The 21,170-nt window shown below is 44.6% G+C and overlaps 1 protein-coding gene across 1 annotated transcript in view; it reads right to left on the minus strand.

The window, feature by feature from the left end:
• GALNT2 (polypeptide N-acetylgalactosaminyltransferase 2) overlaps positions 1-19,047 on the minus strand; it is a 172,826-nt gene extending 153,779 nt beyond the window's left edge. Inside the window, exon 1 of the mRNA XM_090043827.1 lies at positions 18,825-19,047. Coding sequence (XP_089899953.1) covers positions 18,825-18,941 — 117 coding nt within the window. The 5' untranslated portion in view covers positions 18,942-19,047. The remainder of the gene's footprint in view (positions 1-18,824) is intronic.
• Between the last annotated feature and the right edge of the window lie 2,123 nt (positions 19,048-21,170).

A 21,170-nucleotide genomic window follows, 5' to 3' on the forward strand; every position in this document is an offset into this window, starting at 1 on the left:
TTGAACATGCGCTCTGCGCTCCTGACAGCTGCAGCCTCAGGCTCCCCATCCTCATCCAGCTGTAGCTCCTCCTTCCACCCCCACTATTTCCTTACCTGCTGCCCAAAGCGAGCACCGCAGCAGGGATAGGAGCCGCCACCACTGGACACTGGAGAAATTGAACAGGTCACCTGGCGGCTGCAGCAGTAGCAACAGCAGCAGCCCTGCATGGAAGCTGTGTGGTGGCTGTGCATGGCCCTTCCATGCACAAAGTTGGGAGCGAGGCACATGGGCTGGGTACAATTAGCTGATAGGTGCCAGCAGGCTGGATGAGACTGCCTGGGAGGCCGGATCCACCCCAAAGGCCATATTTTGCCTACCCCTGCTTCAGACCAAAGGCAGTCATTATCCCCTAAGGAAACGTACTTCATATTGCTTATAATGAATAAGCGAGAAGAGAAAAGAGGCGGACAACAACCCCAGGATTAAACAATTAGACGAGAACTAAAAAAAGGAGAAAAGGGAAAGAATCATTTGAATCTAAGGGAAGTTCATTTTTTCCTCAGATTCCTTCTTAAACCAGGTCTTGAAAGCCAACACTAGGTAAAGCCTAATGTGTAAAGGCAGCAAGATTAAAAACAAGGGCGAATTGCTTGGTCCAAGCCTGCTGTTCGTCTCTTCTGGTAGCAGACGGCCCCCATGCAAGGCTAAACAAACTTAGAATTGCTATGGAAAACTGAAAAAGAACAGAACACACACAGAAATTTCTCCCCCTCTCCTCTCAGTATCTGCTGACTTTACATCTTGATTCAGAGTGCAAGTCTCCTGGGTACCATATGCCTCAAGGAGAGGCTCCCCAGGCTCATGTGCCCTTGAACAGCAGAGATGGAGATAAGGGAACTCTCCCATCCCCTGGTAGCTCATGTTGGGCACCTCTTTAAACCAAGCAAGGATCTTTGAGTAGATGTGATATCTTTTATTAGACCAACTGAGTAGTTGGAAAAAAGTTCTTAGCAAGCTTTTGGGTGCAATCATCCTTCTTCTTAAACCAGCACACGTAGCTGAGGATGAGAAGCTTCCCCATCCCCAGCTCCACACCCATTTTTAAGAAGGCACCTGATATCCTGGACCCAAGACCACCTCCAGAGACAGAGCAGGAAGCAGCCAAGTTCAGGACCTGGAGCTGCCTCCAGACCAATCCTGCCAGCTGGGCAGGGAGCTGCTTTGTCCCAGACCCCAGGACTGCCCAGTGCCAGATCCCAATGCTCACATGGGCATCAGGATTTAGCACCTAGCAACTCCAATCCTGGTTCAGATCCAAGGCTGTCTCCTCTCCAGTCCTCAGAACTGGCAGGAGAGGGCTGTGTCCCAGAACTTCCCCATGCCCTGAGGCTTGCCAGGACCTGGCACCTTAGAGAGCCTTAAAAAGGACAGGGGCTACAGGGCAAGGCTTTTTACAAAAGCCAGTTCTGGCAATCCTGTATCCTCATGCCAATGATTAGCAAAAGTCCCAGACCAGGAAGCCACATTGTTACAGGTAAAAATGATGCAAGCTTTACAGTCTGAATCCTAAGCTCAGGACAAGAGGAGATGAGCAGCAGAGAAAAGAGGAAAAACAAATAGTGTCAATGTCACAACACAAGCAAATATGCTGACACCACAACTACTACTTTCTAGTGCCACTGAGCATACTAGAACAGTGTAAGCAGACTGCAGTTGCCAGAATAAGAATTATATTGACATGCTTCTGAAAATCCTCAAAACTGGAGACTCATCTTCCCCTTCTCCACAGGAAATAAAACCGCACACCCCCACCCCCAGATTAAGAAATGCAGTGCAGGAACTGTGACTTAACAAATAGCCCTTCTGAACACTGAGAAATAACCCTTTTCATCTAAATGCCTTGTAGTTCCCCCAAGATGCTTTAATAGAAGTTTCCAAAAAAAGTGATTCTAAAGATGTTTCCCCCTCTATGAAAGGTGCACTCCTTGTATCTCACACCAACTGCAAGCAGCCAGACATCCGTCTGCACTACTACAGCAAGGTTAAGCCTGCAAGACAAAAAAGTAGGAAGTGTGGACTACGGGGGTTTTTTTCCCTCTAACACCTCCCTCAAATGTTACATGAGAAAAACAGCAGCACATTAACAGTATAAACATACTAGTATTTTTGTACAAAAAGTCAATGATGTTGCAAAAAAAAAATATGAAATCTTACAAAGGATATTGTGACAGGAAACGCTAAAGATATTGGCACAGTAGCATGAACAGCAGACACAGGTACAAGCCAAGTGGGAAAGCAAAAAAGTAAGATTTGAGGAAGAAAGTGCCCTAGACAAACAGAACAGAGTAAAAAACTACAACAAAACCCTGAAGACTACTGCAGTCATTTTTCTAGTCAGCATGCATAGCGTTTATGGCCTTACATCCTCCAAGGATAATATTCTAAAGAGACCCTGCTGCAGTTTCAATTATTTCTATGGCTCAAATTGTTACCTGGGGAAAAAAAAAAACCTGATACCTTGTGCAGGAGGCATTTACTTTAGCCCTGATGTACATCATTTTTTTCAGGGAAGGCAGGAGGAGGTAGAGAAGGGGGGACATTTGAGAAAAATTAAAAATCATTGAAAGGTTTTCTAAAAGCCCTGACAGGGGTTAACAAGCCATGTAGAATTTTATATAGTTATCTTTAAACAATTTACAAACAAAAACTAATCCTCAAGGGGTATTGAGAGATATACAGGAGAATAAAGGAGGTATGGTTTTAATATAAATACGCCACTATTTAAAATATTTCAATATATATTGAAATTTACCCAAAAACAAGCCTTCAACTTGCTCAGATTTTATTCCCCACCTCCCCAAGACTGCAAAGAACATTCCTATTAATATTACTACCATTTTCTGCTAAAAACTGAATCTCCAGGAGACATACTACTGCAAGAGAATGAACAGGGTTCCCCATAGCCTAGTTATTTTTGTTCTTCACTTCCTGTGGGGTGGGAGGGAAGCATCTCTAAAGGTCTTGAACTTTTCCCACCTGCATATCCAAACGAGACCAAATGTGAAGACTGGTTTGATTTACCATTTACTCTAGAAATGATGCAAGGATTTTGCTCCATGCCTTAATTGGGTTTTAAAAACCATCAGGTAACTGCTCAGTCTTAAAACTAAGAGCATTTAGGATAGGAAGGTCATTATGTTTTTTAAAACATGAAACTGAGGTACTAGCAGCACACGATAGTTAACATCAACCATGCTGAGGAGAGACGCTATGATAGATTCTCTGCATTGCTAGGCTGCTGCTGCACCAAATCCAGAACTGCAACACCACTGCTATTCCGGTCCTGAATCACCATACAGAATCTGACACACAACAGTTGAGGTATACTTAGGTTATGTAACCACCCATAAAAGCCTAAGATAAGCCTGAGCTATTTTTCCTGCAATCCTCAAGTTAAGACTTGAACAAAAGATCCTCATAGATAACCACCTAGCAAATTTAGTCTGTGTCAGCAAATTCTCTGGTCAATGTGTTGGGATGTGCCTACAGGGAAATTCTTTTAAGGAAGTGGCAACAAGAAATGGCAGCCTTAAAAATCGCTAGTGTAGATGGACCACAAACTACTGACTCTAGTTGTATTAGGATATAAAAACTCTCCCAGTAGGATTGCATGCTCTTCAAAGAAGAATTTGCCTATTATGGCTGTTCAGCATCTAATACAATAGGTCTGGGGCGCCAGGCAGTACTGCAATATGACTTAAAGTCAACACCATGCTGAAACTAACTTTGAATCACTTTCTTTATTATGGTTTTCAATATTTCTTAAGCACCCCTACTGCAGATACATTCTTAGCATACATATGCTTAGAAATTCCTCTTTCATAAATTTCAAACATGAAATCTGAACAGGAAAATGGAAGTGACAGTTAGCCATCTCACTGCTTAAATCACATTTAGTTGAAATTCTTAATTGGATGTTTATTTCATAATTCCCGAGGACAAAAGTCCCAAGCGCCCCCTTATGCAGCTGCCAATAAACTATTCTGCTGTCTCTGCTTCTGATGCATTTAGTCATTAACTCAAAAATTCTATAGCTTATCAAGTGAAAGCTTGGAGGACAATGCAGAAAATGGAAAGTCAGGACAGAGGGGCTACTGTAACGCTGAATTCTCACGGAAAGAATAGCGATCTTGTTTAATTGTTAAAAGAACAATTAGTGTCCCATCTGGCATTATCGTCTCAAAACCGTACCACAGACTTGAACTTCGCTGTGAAGCACACACCACTCTCAGGTGACTGCAAGAACAGTTCCAAAATACATACATTTTCTACAGAGGGCCTTGTGGCAGAGGGCGGAATATTTCTGCTTATATGTGCAATAGATAAAAGCAGTTGAGCAAAGAATGTTTTTCCTTTTTGACGCTCATAAACACAGCTCCAAAGAAAGTGCTAAGTGACAGAACCATTCTCAAGCTTTCACAAGGGGTCTTTATTACACTTAGTACAATTATTCGTCATTCAGCTGTCATCTGCAAAGAACATCAAAAGAAAGCCAGATGCTGAACTAATGGAACTAAAGAACACTTTCTAATTAAAACTTCAAGAAGTATCAGCTAGAACATTGTGTATGGGTAATAACAAACACACTAAAAATAAATAAATAAATAAAAAATCAGCTACCAATTTGTTAAAATTAATCACATAGTAAAAATTGCCATGTCAGTGGGATTTTCAAAACAACAACCTAATAACCTGAACGACATGATCCTTTCAGAATGCAAATACAAAAAGTTCCAGAACAATGAAGTGAGAGCCATGCTTCAAAAGTCAATTCATTTATAATATAATGATTAGGCCAGCTTGCAACAAAAAGGCGAGTGAGCAGACTGCTTTTGAAAAACAGATACGAGTAGGGGTCTACCACCTCAAAGAGGGGGCTGGCTAGTTTCGGGAGGAGATAGCAGGTTCACAGTCTGAACACGCTGGGCCCTGTCCACACCTCTGATTGGTTGAGGGGCTCAGGAGCTCCACCCCGCACCACCGATTGGTTGTGAGGGCTGTCCATCATGCAACTCTACCCTTCACCACTGACTGATGCAGAAGCAGGGCCACAAACAGACAACTGTCTCAACAGCAAGGGGTGGAAGCAACAGCCATCTTGGGCTGCCCTTTGTGCATGCAGCCCCTTCTCTCTCCTTCTCCCTTGAAGAGCTGCACAGCCAGGCCACAGCACCATGAGGACTGCTAGCTCCCTTTGGAGATCCAGCATTTTAATTTCAGTAAGCTTTTTATCCCCCACCCCAGATTTTACAGATATTGCCCACTTTTACAGGCCATGCTGGATTTGATGATTTCTGTGAAATGGCACTTTCAGTAAGTCCCTAGTTACGAACCATGACGATTGAAGTGCTATCATAAAAAACCAGATAAGCCACTGCCAACACCACGAACTACCTGGAGTACTGTGTCCAGTTTTGGGCGCCACACTTCAAGAGGGACGTGGAGAATCTGGAGAAGGTTCAGAGGAAGGCCACTCGCATGATTAGTGGCCTCTGTGAAGACCCTACAAGGGGAGGTTGAGGGATTGAGGGATCTGGGTCTCTTCGCCTGCACAAGAGACATCTGAGGGAAGACATTGTAGCCACCTATAAATTTATCAAGGGAGGACAACAGGGAATTGGACATGTGCTGTTTACCAGAGTACACCTAGGAGTAACTAGAAATAATGGGTGCAAACTGGTGGAGAGCAGATTTAGGTTAGACATTAGAAAGACATTTTTTACAGTAAAGGTGGCCAGAATCTGGAAGGCGCTTCCAAGAGGGGTAGTACTATCACCTAACTTGGAGGTCTTCAACGGAAGGCTTGATAGTCACCTGGCTGAGGTAATCTGATCTCGGTCCTCTTTCCTGCCAGGCGCAGGGGGTTGGGTACAATGATCCTTTGTGGTCCCTTCCGACTCCACAATCTATTAATCTATGGTCAGCATGCCTCAAGTCTAACCTGATGGGACTCTCTCTAGAAAGCGATGGATTCACTTACAATCCAACCCTAACACTGCCCCTTTTTGATGTGATCGCAGACTAGAGTGGATGTTTTACGATACTGAGACCAGTAGTCACACAGACCAACCTACCATTAGCTGGTGACACCTTGGTGCCAAATCAAGCTGTTTAACTAGAAGTTTCTATTTATTTACCAGGGTATAAAAGCTGCCGGTCTCTGTGGATTTCTAACCCTGGTAACATTTTTCATTTTGACTCAGAAATCCTCCTACTTCTAAGCCTATTGCTAAAAACAGACTTGCTGCCCATCCTCAAATGAACACAAAATTAAAAGAACAGTTAGTTTCAGCAGCTAGATCTGATTTCAGCTGGACTGTTTATTTTTAAAGTGGCTAAATACTTGGAATATCTCACAATGAAGAAAAAAAATGTCTTCACAGCTCATTACTGTTTGAGAATTTATACATAACAGCATAACCATGGCGCCAACTGTATGCTAAACTGAAGCATGGATTGGTACAATCACTGATTAGTGCATAAAGAAGTCAGAGAGACCAGTTAGCATTATAAACCAAAGCATGCCTCAGTAAGAGCCTGAGCCATAGACTTTGGTGACCAAAAAGCAAGCTATATATGGCCCAAGTAAGAGTGCTTGGAAACCAGATTAACTTCTAAACATTTCAGAAGGCCAACAGATGTACACAGGATAAGAAGGGTACAAGGCACCAAAGCAGTGCTCAGAATGTCCTGGTAAAATGGATCCTCCTTTCTCAGGGGCAGGCAATAATTTCAGCTGGAGGGCAGCTAAATGAGTTTTGGTGAGCTGTCAAGGGCTGCAAGGGTATCCCTGCCCCTTGACAGACCCCTCCCCAGTCACCATCTTGGGATCAGAAGTCCCATCCCTAACCCCTGACCTTGGCCACTGGAAGTCTCTCCTCTGGCACCCAGAAGTACTCCTTTTGGGAGGGGAAGGTTGCCTTCTTAGAACCAGAAAAAAAAAAAGAGCAAATCATACATTAAAAGTCAAATGCCTACTATAGCATATTTTCGTTTTATTACAAAAATATTTTGTCAAGATTTGTGTTTGTGTACTGTGTACAGAGGTAAAGTCTTACTCTTGTATATCCTGTGTGGGGGGTGTGGTTGGGGTGGGGGGTGGATGGTGAGATGTAGGGGGGTTTGTGATGGGGTATGGTTGCATGTGGGGTGCGAGGGAGGGTGGGGAGATGTGGGGACCCCTCACACATTCTCCTCCCCCACACATGGTGTACAGCAGGCACTGTCACCCATCAGCATGTGGCAAGGAGTGCCACCAGACCAGCCTGCCTGTATCCCGCAGAGCTCCTCATGGCACACATGCAGCTCCCAGCACTCAAACACCACCAGGGGAAGCCCCACGCAATGGAGCCTTTCCTGGGACCTGCCATGCAGGTCCTGGGACTGCCTGAAGTGGAGGACAGCCCCATCCCCTACTTTCCTGGGGAATCCTGAGACCTGCACGGCAGGAGGCAGGGAAGGCAGCTGGCTCCCAAGCCAGGCATTATCTGCTTATCACCTCACACTTCCTGCTGTATCCTTCAAAGGACTTCATGGTACCACAAAGTCCTTGTTACTAAGAACCGGAGCCTGTGTTCTCTTTATTACAACTAACAAGGTCATTAGAAGTGCTAGGGGTTAGATACCTCTGGTTATTGTACAGCACATACAGACCATCCAAACCGAGGGAGCCTGGTGTGACTAGTAGTATTCCACCCCCTAACATACCTGGCAAAGTCTAACACCAATTTTCTGTATAACATTTCCTCAACTCGAACCTTTTTAAATTTTGAGCACCTCTGGTGCATGATGTTGATACCATTTATCAGATTTCTATCCCATGCCTATTCTCCACATAATCTGCAATACCTTTCGCTATTTTAAGTGACATGAAGGAGTTCATACAGGTTTTAAACTTTATTAAAAGGTCAAATACCCAGTAAAGCCTGCAGGGTCCTTAAAAACAGCTCTTTTCTTTGTAAAGACATAAAAAAGGTTACAGAAGTCAGATGAATTTGCATCATCTTATTATGATAGGAAAACGCACACTGAGTAGCAGTTTTTCCCTGAAGCATGCTATCACATTGTGCACTTTAAAATTCAGTAGACTTTTCTGACCCTTTACTCGTTCATATTTTCTCTAGTTCCTAGACTACATTTAAAGAACTTCAATATTTGTGCAGTCTCTCTTTACACAGACATCCCCTTTTGAATAGTTCCTGTATTTGAACTAGCATATATTATGTTGTTTAAACTGCCACAAAACTTGCCCTGTATGACTTACAGAACTAGTGTTTAGACTACATCAAGCCCCTTATTATATCTTCTCATCAGTATCTTTAAAAAACAAAATGTACGTGCAAATTAACAGGTAACTTGGCAGTTTGGAAAAAAAAAAGGCTGAATTGCCAGGAACACATAATCACAGATGTTGTTATTTGAGTTTTGATTTAATTTGGAGGGAAAACATTTCCCCCCCCCAAATATTTGGAGCAGTGCCATCACTCCCCTGTCATCAAATTTCCAGACCTGTGGGGAGCCCTGTATGCACGGTGACATGTTACCTGGTGCCACAGGCCAGATCTGGCCCACAGGAGGGGGTAGAACACTCCCGCAGTAGACCACAAACTGAATATGAGCCGACAGTGTGCTCCTGCTGCAAGAAAGAAAAATGTCAACAACATACTGGGCTGTATTAACAGGAGTGTCACTTGCAAACCAAAGGAAGTGAGTCTTCTACTGTATTCAACACTTGGGAGGTTGCACATGGAGTACAGTGTCCAGTTTTAGACTCCATGCTTCAAGAAGGATGTGGACAGTTTGGAATGAGTTCAGCACAGCAATAAAAAAAAATGACTAAAGATCTGAGAAACATGAGTTAGAGGAAAGAGTGAAAGAATTGGACTTAGCCTGGAAAGGAGAAGACTGAAGGGGAGATTTGATGACAAAAAATATTTAAATACCTGTAGGGCAATTACAGAAGGAAATAGGCTTTTCTGTGGCAATGGGGAACAGGACTGGGAGCAACAGCCTCAAAGTGCAGCAGAGAAATTTTAGATTGGAGATTAGGTAGCTTGTTCCAATGTTTTACTACCCTCATAGTCAGAAAGTTCCTCCTAGAGAAGCTATAGAAATATCCGTCCCTGGAAATTTTCATGAACATTTTAGACAGACACTTGGCTGTGATAGTTTAATCGGGGATGATCCTGTTTCTAGCAGGGGGCTGGACTAGATGATGACCTTGTAAGATCCCTACCAGCCCTATGAACCCTGCGATGCCTATGATCCCATTCCAAGGGATATCTGATGCACTTTTTGCAACATTAAGTTTGGAGCATGCAAAAGAGTGCATCTTCAACAGAACTCAACACCATAATCAGAGAAAGGCATCTCATCTCTTTGTACAAGGTCTATTGTGTGTATAGCTACTTGCCCACAGGAGGGTGTACATCGCAGTCTAATGACTCATGCCACTTATACAGCATTGAAGAGCAAAATAAAGTGTGTTATATGAAGCATCCAGGTGACTCTATACAATTTAAAACAGAGACCGAATGCAAAACTGCTAACTATTTCAGAGACTACAGGAAGGATGAAGATCGATAGAAATCCTGAGAGGAAAAACAAGGCAAGGGTAGCCAGACTTAGACATGCCAAATAAAGCCCAGAGTACAACATATTTAGAGTCTTATACCTTCCTTCAAATGGTCTACCTGCCTGCAGTGGATAATATTAACAGGAACCTAATGATCATCCAATTTTATCTCTAATCATCAACTCTGAGATACTATTATGCAGGAGAGCCCTAATATGAAAAATATAGTTGCAGTAGAGGATAGGAAAAGTGCTTCTACTGTGGACAAAAAACAGATTTCTTTTTAGTAAGAAAAAAAAATGCCATCAACAGGTATCACATATCAAACAGCATTTTGGAAGGATCTAGCACACCTGATGGATATGGATGGCATTTATTTACAACAGATCTTGTAGCATAATAGACACAAACCTGAAACAGGCACAGCACTTACAGCTCACATCATTCATTCATTATCTACAGTTTTTAAACCATGTCTCTCAAGAGGACCATTTGTATCCACAGAAGAACCCAAAATAAAGAGCAGTGTCACTATGGTTTTACAGATGCTGCATACAGAAGCTAGTGACACAGCAAACCTAAGCAGGATGTGGAAGAGTACTTTGAGAAACATAACCATTAATTAACTCTACAAGGCAGAAAAACTAAGGAACAGGCTCCTTAAGGGCCTGTTCAAGGTGCTGTGTCATGTTATTACCCGAGTTATGAATGAATGACCACCACAGAATTTCTATTACGCATTTAGCAAAAGCATCAACCATACTTGAAATGACATTTAAAACATCAGTCACTCAACTGTCTTTGCTTTTGTTCTTCAGAAGTTTCACAGTTAAAATAAAATGTCCCCACTATGTCCCCTCCTTGAAAATATGAGATTTCCCAGCAACATATCACTTCAAAAGAGCTTCCTACACAAAAACAAACATAAACAGGTTGCAAAGCACTCATACTTTTCATCCTACCTGAAAACTTTCACCCAAGGAAAAAAAAAAAAAAAAAAAAAGCAATCCATGGGGTTTATTGCCTAAACAGATACACAGCAAAGTTATTTTGTCAAAACATCGTTTAAAAAAAGAAAAACCAAAAACCTAACATAGTGTTTTAAATGAAAAAACACTTGACTAAGTTTTGGACAAGTTAATTTGATGTGCAAAGAAAAGAAGAAAATCTTTAGCATTGCAGCAGCTAAACATTTCATATATTTCCCTGTCAGGTAAGACGCAAGGATTTCTTAGAGTGATCTCTCTTACTGGGCCAACTATGAAGTTGCATAGAGTTGCAAGGTGACCTGAGAAATAATCAAAAGCTTCTCCAACTTTATGCCAATTACATAGTTGGTCCAATAAAAGCTACCACCCTAAGAAATCCCTGCCTCTCACATAATTTCTGGACCATCACAGCTACAACTTCACTCTTACCCTACCATAACATGTCAGGTGAAGAACTATAGATTGTTTTAAAAAAAAACCTCCTGACATTACCTTCCAAAGAGAGAGCAGAATTCTTTGTCACCTGGTTCCTATTGCTTTCTAGAAAGTACAAGTCTTAGAAAGGATGTGAAACAAGACAAGGTATCCATCAAGATTAAGAATCACCAAACTGTCTTAAAATTTAGATATTAAAAATCAAAACCAGAAGCATAAGGAGTTCAGGTCACTTCTCAAGTGATTTGACACATGTGAACTCCCACAACTGAACTCCATAAACTGACTTCCTATATAGGAGATACAGGAAGAGGAGTTCTGGTTCTCCAGTTAGAGCATATGATTCCGTGGAGTTATACTAGCTCAGGGATGGGCAGCTATTTCAGGCAGAGGGCCACTTACCCAGTTTTGGCAGGCTGTGGAGGGCTGTATGGGTAGACCCACCCCTTGACAGGTGCCCCACCTCTTGGTCACCACTGGTACCAGGGCCCCTGTCCATTTTTGACAGGAACCAAGGGCAGAGAAATATTAATTTTCTACATTTTTTTTTTTTTAGAGGCCCCGCGGGCCAGATAGAATGGCCTCATGGGCTGGATCCGGCCCACGAGCTATATTTCGCCCACCCCTATGCTAGCTGTCCTCAGCTTGCAGAGTAGAATAGGGGGTGTTTGGTTTTTCCCATGCTTATGGGTTTTTTCCCTGGTTGCCACATGAAGCTGGGAAGGAATTCCCCCCACCTTCTCTTCCAACCTGTTGCTACAGATGTCAAGAGCAGGAGGGTGATAAGGGTTCTGGCTGTTAAAAAGCACCGGGTGTTGGCTGCAGCTAAGGACTACAGAGGCTAAGATTGACTCAGGTGTGCCATTTCTCCTGCTGGGATTAAAACCTAGAGCTCCCTGGTTAGAGGGTCTTGCCCCTCTGCTCAGGGTCATCAGACCAATCACTACATTTAGGATCTAGAAGGAAGTTTATGCTGTGATCAGATTGGTACAGACTGTGTGGGGTTTTGCCTTCCTCTGTGGTGGAGGGCATAATTTTCTTCCTTGCATCTCTCAAGTATATTTTAACAATGCTTACAGTGACCAGACAATCACAGCCCTCATCCCCTAGCTCTACCTGCAGGAGGTTAGGTGCTTTTGGTGTTTTTGACAGGGTTGATTGTGTAGCTTTAGGAGTAAGTTAGACTTGTCTGGAATGGTTTGGAATTGAACGATGCTGCCTTGGCGGGATGACTAGACGATCTCCTAAAGTCCCTTCTAGCCCTATTTTTCTATGATTCTGTGTTTTAATAATTAAGACAGTGATTCCCAAAGGATGTGCCACGAGAGTGATGGAAGTGTGCTGTGAGATCCTATTAGGGGTAAATGCCTCCTCCCCCATCCAGCACCCTGCTCCAGCTACTCTAGCAGCACCTTGAGTGCTCTAACAGGTACTGCCATTGCTGCTTCTGCTGTCTCCTGCCCTTCCCTGTCCCCAAACAGTCCCTGTGCCATTCCCCCTCCCCCTACCACCCCCACACTCCCAGCAGTGCATTCAGCTGCAAGCAAGTGTGCTGTGCAGCCTGCCCCATTGCCTCTACTCCTCCCATGCTCCTAGGGCCAGCAACAGGGGCCACAGGGTGGTTGCCAGCATGTGAAACCCTGCAGAAGCTGCCTTAGCAATGGGGGCTGTCTTTGCCCAAAGTACAGAGCAGGGGCTGGGAGAGTACAGACAGTGGAAAGAGCAGGGCACAGCAGCATAAGGCCCTCACCCTTAAGTGGCACCAGCTAGATCATTAATTTTTTTTAATCTTTTAGCCTCAAGGCCCCCCTCCATATGTTTTCTCAATTTAGATCTCTTGGTGACTTTTCTACTGGACTGCCATAAAATTCAGGGGGAAAAAAATGCCTCACCAATCAGGGTGGGAGGGGGAGTATGCCTCAGGTATCAGAAGTTTGGGAAACGCTAATGTAAGAGATATTTAGAGTGGCTGTATATTCACAACCTTCAAGCTGTGAGATGGGCAAGGCAGGGAAGAGATATCCTCCACATTAAAACAACAGCTGAGACTGCCTGCAGTTCCACCCTCTTAACAGGAAAAGAGAGAGAGAAAAAAAATGTGTGCCCCAAGAAGCACAGAACCTCCACATACCCTACTCCCTACGTTTTAAAAACGTACGACAGTCAACTAGCGCCAATTTTCTGTCAGTTACATAACTACGTACTCTTCTGTTATTACAAAATTAAGTTTATAACAAGTAAGGTTCTAAAATCACTAAGATATGAAAATGCATTTCCTTTCGCTTCCATTTAAACCTACAAAAATTAAACTGAAGTACATAGTATGGTTATGTAGCTCTTGTTCTTTTCAACTGCTGTTATAAATGCCTCATTTAACACTATTTCATGTAATGCTCTGATTCAAAGAAAGAGAAAAAAAAAGAAAAGAAAAGAGAAATCCTTCTTATGTTACATTTACCAATGGGAGCTATACCAAAGCCCTGTCCTCAAGGAAGCAACCCTGTCCCCACACACTCTTCAGCTCAATTTACTTTTAATGAATGATGCCCTCCTGAGTCAAGGCACTGACTCTCTCCTTTGGAGCTTACTCCATAATAAGCAAACCTATCAAGTCTGCTCTAAAAATAGAGGGAAAAATATAGAAAAAGAACTCTGTATACAGAAGTAACACAGCCAGAAGCAAAGGAGTAGCCTGCCTCCTTGTGGCTAAACTAAATTATAATTCTGAATTCCTCCAATTCCTTCAATCCCCAGGGCCACAAAACATACTAAATAAAATAAATGAATGCAGTAAAAAACAAAACAAACAAACAACAGGTTCTGTGTTTTTTTTTCATATTTTAAGCAGCCACTACCAAGTTTTATATATCATGAGTTGGTTTCCTAATCCTAATTGCTAAGAGTTGGCTTTGGTCTTGTGCCCCAATTGCCAAAGATGTTTGAAAATAAAAAGGCAACAACCTCTTTGATATTTCTAAGAGGGACATTCTGATCCACTGAACCTATCATTGACTGCTTCATTCCCTGAAGCCAAAGAAGGAGCAATGGAAATAAATAAAATTTGAGGAAAAGCCTTTTTACAGTTCTCTCTCCCATATACAGAATCAACCAAGGCCATGCTACACAGTTGCATATATTTTTAAAAAGGCATCTTAGAAACAAAGTCTAGCTGGACAATGAGACTTAGGGACAAAAATCTTGTGAAAAACAGAACTCACGTACTTCAATCCAAAACTGAGATCCGCAAAACCTTTGCTCAACTTCTACCTAAGCCTGGACACTTCAGTTTTCAGCACTGAATTTTTGTTGATGCTTAAAGGTCTGCATCTGCCCAGGCTCAGAAGTGGTCTATTCTTGACAGTGTTAAGTAGCTCTGCACTAAGCTCAAGCCTAAAGCATGTCAGGATCCAAAATCAGGCATTTTTCTGCCTATTAAGCTTCAGGGCACAATCTGGTAGGCAGTCTCTGAGTATGTCTAGCAGATCAGATTCTACACAAAGACAGGTGGTGCCTCCTTTTATCCAGTAGTTCAGTGGATGCAAGAGGCCTAAATTCAATTTCCTCCTCCGCCTTAGGACTGGTACCTAAAAATCGCTCAGCTCCCAGAAGAGTAACTTCACCATCAAACTGTTCTGTGGTGGGGGAGGCTCTTAATCTCTCCTATTAAAGTCATTCCACATTTCATCAAATAATTAAAGATGCATTGGGCCAGAGAGAAAAAGAGAAAAAAGACAGGATTTTATTGCCTGTTGGGTAGAGACCTGGATTCCAGTGCTTGTTCCCAACTGTTAGTAGTAAACTGTCAAATGGAACAGAAACCAAAACCCACGCTTACCTCCCCAGATGAATGCTGTAACTACTAGGCCAGAGACATGCTCACATTTTCTGAATCTTTCAAGCTGCTTCAGTTTGCATGGAACAGCTTTAAAAGAAAGGACAGACAGGCCCTCACCCAGTCTATAATCTGGGGCTGAAAACTTTCTCCTGGGAGGCAAGAGCTTTGAGTATGAAAGGGAGGAGGGACTTGAACCTAGGTCTCTGACTTCATGCTGACTGTTTTAACCATGGAGCTATTGTATAAAGAAGGCCAGGACCTCCTCTGGTGGTGTTCTGAATGACAGGCCTAAATCCTATTTTTAAAAGGAAAAAAAGTGTTTGTGCATCCAGTTCAGAAGCAGATTCAGATTTGTGAAACCCACATGGAGGGAGATAGCCCAGAATTAGACCTAACCCCAGTGAGGGATGAGATTTAAGATACAGCATTCACTGGTTACCAAAAAAAAAAAAATCAAACTGAGCAAAGTACGTTAGATTCTAATAGCCAGCAATTCTATAAAAGTGACAGTAAAGAAAAAACACCCAAGCAGAGTCTTGTCAAGAAACTGCACAGTTTCCAAAGCTTGTTGTATTTTACTCGTTGAGACTAATAGCCAGACAGAGGGGGAGGGGAAACCTTATTCAGCATAGATTATGGATCAAGATTTTGACTCCAATATTAAGTTGGCTGATTTTAAAGAGAGAGAGATGCTAATAAGCATCAAGGGGAAAAAACAACCAAACGAACCCCTCTCCCCCACCACAAAAATAAATAAATAAATAAATAAATAAAATCACACAGTACCAGGCTTTGGGGGTTTTGATTATATTCTCTGACTGATTCCATTAAGCAAGATCCTAGCAACCGGTAGACACTGTATACCAATGTCCTTGGCATGTATTTACTAGTTTACATGGCTCCCACTCAGCAGACTGTTTTTTTTCTAATTCCCATTCTGAGGCACCCAACTCCTCCCATATGCTGGGAGCCTAAGCATCTAATACAGGACTGTGGATTGCACTACAATAGCAAGCTGCCTAAAGGTTGGGACCTCCAGCACTCGGCATCAGCCTCATTCTTTTGTAGACTTAAATTCAAAAGGCTGAAAGTGGAGAACCCAAGGGACAAAAATACATATCAGTGCCAGACAACTTGAATAAGGGAGAAAAACTACAGCCTTGTTCCCCATCACGGGGCCCAAATTTGCACAGAAGTTGGCACCTACTAATATTAATGGAAACTGATGAAATCAACCAACAAGCAGGACTGGAAGCTATACCAGAAAAAATTCAGAAAATCTGGACTATGCCCTGAAGTGGTACATGACATCATCCTGATAGAAGCATGTGTTCTTTGTATAACCAGGCCTGTGCAATTAAGAACTCTCCCTGTTTTCGTAATTTTTGACTGAACAAACCAAAGACTTAGGTCTGCTAAAACTGATACTCAGGTGACTCTTGTACACTTTTGCTGGACAAAAATACTTGAAAAGTATCAAGGAGTACAAGTCATGTATGCCATGATATTCACTATAGCAAAACTTTCATTCATAAAGCTAAGCCAGTTTGTGTTTTTACTTCATATCAGGGTCTGGCACTCTAAATCACTAAATCTTTTACTCGGCTTTTAAAAGCTATTGTACGTACACATTTCCGTATTTATCTTCACTAAATGATTCCAAGGATTGGGATAAAATTTTGTTTCACTGAGAGAAAACAGTACTAAATCCCAGTGCAAGTATAATTGTTAATATCACCACTTGTTTCTTATGGGTCAAAGTACCCAATTCCTCACAGATAGGCAATTACTTTAGAGGCCTACACTTTTGTCTCATACTAAAGCTCTAGCTATGTTGCTGAAACTCCTCTCCGTCTAATTCCTCTTGCTCAAATTCCTAATTGTGCTGACCTGTAAAGTTTAGAAAATTTTGTATAGAACAACAGCTGCTTTTCAAATGTTGAGACAAGACTCACCCCCCCTTTCCCTGTCAGTAATACCATTCTTACGCAGCAGTGTGATGCTGTCCCAGATCAGTGCCCAGAGCTTTCTTCCTGTTCTGCCACTGGACTGCTGGGTAACTTTGGGCAAGTCATTTTGCTTATACCTTAGGTTTCCCCAACTATATAAATGAGATTTCATAGATTTCAAAAAATTTCACAGACGATAAAACCAACTTCCTCAGTAAAGCATATTAAGAGCCAATTGATAAAAAAAAAAAAGTATTATAATTGCTAAGCGTCAAAATAACTTTTCTTTGTACAAGCTTCCCAAGAACAAAAATTTTAGTCCTAGCTAACCTTCTCTTACCTCACTATATATCAGTCGTCCAAGTCAGTTTTTACATACAAAATACAGTAGTGTGACCTTCAAAGTGCATTCAGATCAAAGTCTTAATTGTATCTCATGCCAGACCCATTTCTGATAAATGCACAACATCCACTTAAACATCAAACTCATTTTTAACTAAACAGTAAGCAGTAACAGTAAACGCAATGGTTTCCTCCAAGCTGATGTACAGCATATTACTTTCAAAATGTGAAAGATGAAACACAGCAAAGCACTGAGCCATTTGCAAACAGATACAGAGCTCGGTTCTACAGACTTATTGGTGGAAATAATCCCTGCTTACAACAAGGACTGACTACAGGGTCTGGACCTCAAAACACCTCTCGAATACACCTGTATTTCTAGGAACTGAACTGAAAAGTGGCAATAAAATCCCATCTTACTAGACACTATGTTAAGGTACATTAAGGTTCAGCCCCAAACAGATACCAATTCTTTAGTGAAACAATATTACTGAAGTCATCTCCACCTTTGCACCACCAAACCCTCCCTTCCCCCTCCCCATTTTGGAGGCACGCAAGAGGAATTACAAGCCAATGAACATTTGAACCTTTTCACTACACTAAAGGCACAATGTTTAGAGTCAAAGCTTTCTGGCGTCCCTGGCCTTAAAATTAAACCCTGCGGGGTTATAAGGGCCTGCTAATTTATCCCGCCAAAAATTAAACGTGTTGTTTTAAAAACTCACAAGAAAAATCTACGGGATGACCCAGGGACAACCACATGCTCGGCCATGGCGGGACAACACCCATGTATCTTTGGGGCTGGCCAAGCGCCCCCACGCACCAAAAGGCTCCTTTCAGACATCTGTGCCGCTAGGAAAGGGTTTCTGCACCAGACTACCAAAGCCCCAAGAGGAAAGGCAGAGGGGCCCCAGCTGCGAGGAAAGCCCCATCCCAGCAGTTCCCAATCTGTGGTACAAGTATCACCAGGGGTACGCAGGCAACCTGTCAGTGGTGCGCTTTGACAGATTTATTATAATTACTTGATAGGACAAAATTTTCCAGGTGGGGCTGCAGATTGAACTGAAAAATGTGCTGGTGGTACTTCAGGGTGAACCGTTTTACATGGACAACGTGCCTGTCTGAGTTTGGGAACCGCTTGCTGCCCGTCCTATCCCTGGTGCTACAAGCCCCGGAGAGGTGTGTGGCCGTGCTGCAAGCACAAGCCAGGGAGCAGCTGAGCGGCACCGAGAGCCCTGCGGGGTCTGGCAGGCAGCTGGAAGGGGGGGGGGGGGTCTTGCCCCAAGCTAAAGCCCGCGGGGGCGCTCTGTGGTTGGACAAATTGAGGCGGGGGGGATGAGAATAGCTTTCCGCAGCTGCCCACAAGAGACACAGCAGCGCGGCGGCAGGAGGACGGGAGGGCTGTCCTCACTGCGCTCCGCGGAGGCGCCTCATCCCGCCCCGGGCAGGCGGTGCCCTCCCCCGCGGCGGGACGTGGCCGGGGCTCAAGTCTGCTCCAGCCCTCACCTCCGCGTCACGGGGCAGGAAGCAACGGCGGAGGGGAAAGCCCCGGCGGTGACGTGGGGGGAGCTCGTATACACACCGGGGAGGGGGAGGGTAACCCGGGGCAACGCGGGGGGAGGGGCAGCACGCGGAGGGGGGGATGGGGGGGGTCTCACCTTCCTGCCGCCGCCTGCGCCGGCCACAGCGGCGCCGCCCCCCGAGTACATGTAGTAGGCGATGCCCAGCACCCAGAGGAAGGCGAAGCAGAGCAGCAGCCGCGACCTGCGCCGCATCCTCCTCCTCCTGCTTCCGCCCCGTGCAGCAGCAGCCGCCGCAAGCACCACCAGGAAACGGGCAGCAGCAACCGCCGCCGCTGCCGCCGCGCAGGGTCAGGGGGCAGAGGGCGAGCGCCCGCCCCCCTCCGCCAATCGCCAGCCGCCGGGGGCGGGGCGGGGCGGGGTGGGGCGGAGCCAGCGGCGTCGCCATGGTTGCAGCACGCCGGGCCCGCGGCAGGAGGGGCGTATGGCGGGCGCTGCTCCACCCCCTCCTGCCGGCGCGCTGCGTTCTATGGGGCGGGGCTACTCCCAGCGCGGGGTTCCAGCCGCCCCGCCCCCGAGAAAAGGTCCTGGGCACGGCCCCCGGCTGTCCTCGAGTGGACGCAGGGCTTGCCCCTAGGAAGGAGCTGCCCGTGCCCGCTCCCAGCCATGTCCCGGTGCCGCCATCTGAATGAGACAGATGAGAGCTCTCTGCCCCCCCGGACAGCCCCAGCCTTCCTGTGCCGTGCAGCGGAAGAAAGAGCACCTGGTGCTCCAGTGGGTTGCCTGCCCCTGTGCTGCCAGGTGCTGTGATGGGTTGTGCAGACTATCACTCACAGACCCAGAGGGTCCTGGCTGTCTGCATGAGCCCCCTCAGCTCCGCTCCTGCCTTTAGCGAGCTGCTCTGCCTTTCAGCCCACCTGTTCATGAGCTCCTCTGCTCAGTGGCCCTGCATCACCCAAGAGACCTGGATGCAGAGCAACGTTGGCTTCTTCTCAGGCAACTCAAATCAATATCTGACCCCTTGCTTTTGCTTGGGAGTGATGCTCCTCCTTCCCACCTAAAGTTTGGCACCTCAACCCATCTCTTGTGGCTGTCCCGCTCCCTCAGTATGGGACAATCCCATAGGGAATCAGGACGGTTGTCCACTAGCACCTCAGCACTGCCATGCATGGGGGGAAATCCTCTTAATCTCTGAGAACATCAGAGTGCCTCATTCCTTACCCTCCCACTAGCATAGGGCCAGGCTCTAAGGTTTCTTGAAGGAGCCCTAAATGAGGGTCACCATATAAGTGAGGGTCTCATATTTTTTGGACCCAACCCATGACTGTGGAGATTAGGGAACCTCCCTGTCCCCTGTGTTTCAGTAGCTTATGCACAAAATACTAAGGCCTAAGTGTGTTCTGGTGATCAGTCTTCTCAAGTCTATCTGCCGGCTCTGCTTGGAGTTTACATAGCAGATGTATGTGACCCAACATTTTAGTGAGTCTGTGTCATCTGAACAAGACTCGGCATCCCAGAGCCAGCAGTCCAGCATTAAGATGTTGACTGTGTCTGTCTGTCTTGGACTAAGCCCATGTCTGTGGCTATTGTCTCTCCCAATTCACAGCAGAACTGGTAATGCTTACCAACCTGTTCTGAAGCTCATGAACTCAGGTCCTCAGAGGGTCCAGGACAGATACCCAGGATCATTTCCCTGGATAATCAGCCATGCCTGCCAAACATAATGGAGCAAAGCATGTGTAGAGCTGTGTACTGTGTTGTTCTACACACAGGCCAGTTCAGGCAGGTTATATCAGTCTCCATGTAAAGTCTTTTCCAGGGTCTTGAGTCTCATTGGTTCATTCACAGAGCTCATACAGAGAGCTGTCCTTACCTTGTGTCTTTAGCTTCCATCCATTCTTGTGGATGGAAGCCTGCTGTCCTTAGCTTGTGGCTACTATAACCGAAAAGATGTTCCTTGTACAACCACAGCTCAGAAGGTGTTTTTTAATTAGGGAGCACCTTGAAAGGAGAGGCAACAGGTTGCACAAAGCAGTGTTAGAAGGCTTCCATGATCACTGACCACAATCTCCCTATGCTCTGTAGCCACCAGTGCCATGGCAGTGTGTCTAATCTGGCAGAATAAATGCGTTATAGGAGGTTCTCTGTAAAAATGATGAAGTGGGCAGCTGCAAGATAGCCCTTAAGCATCCCTATTATGGCCTAGACTAGAAGGAGTTGTAGCATTGCTCATTTTATTCCTATCTTTGTTCCTCATAATCTGCAGCTGACACACAGGATCATCACCCTTTCCCATCTACCCTGATCTTGGGAGAATGCAGCAGCCAACCCTTTACTGCTAGTATCTACACGCAGCATGAAGGAGAGAGTATAATCTTGGTAGGCTGGTACAGCACTAGTGCCCTCACCCTGGCAGGTTGAGAGCCTATTTACATGAAAAAAAATGTATTAATTTAACTACAGTGTAATTTATTTAGTTAAATC

Source organism: Crocodylus siamensis, chromosome 1 (assembly GCF_052110815.1).
Source record: "Crocodylus siamensis isolate JL-2025a chromosome 1, ASM5211081v1, whole genome shotgun sequence".
Classification (NCBI taxonomy): Eukaryota; Metazoa; Chordata; order Crocodylia; family Crocodylidae; genus Crocodylus; species Crocodylus siamensis.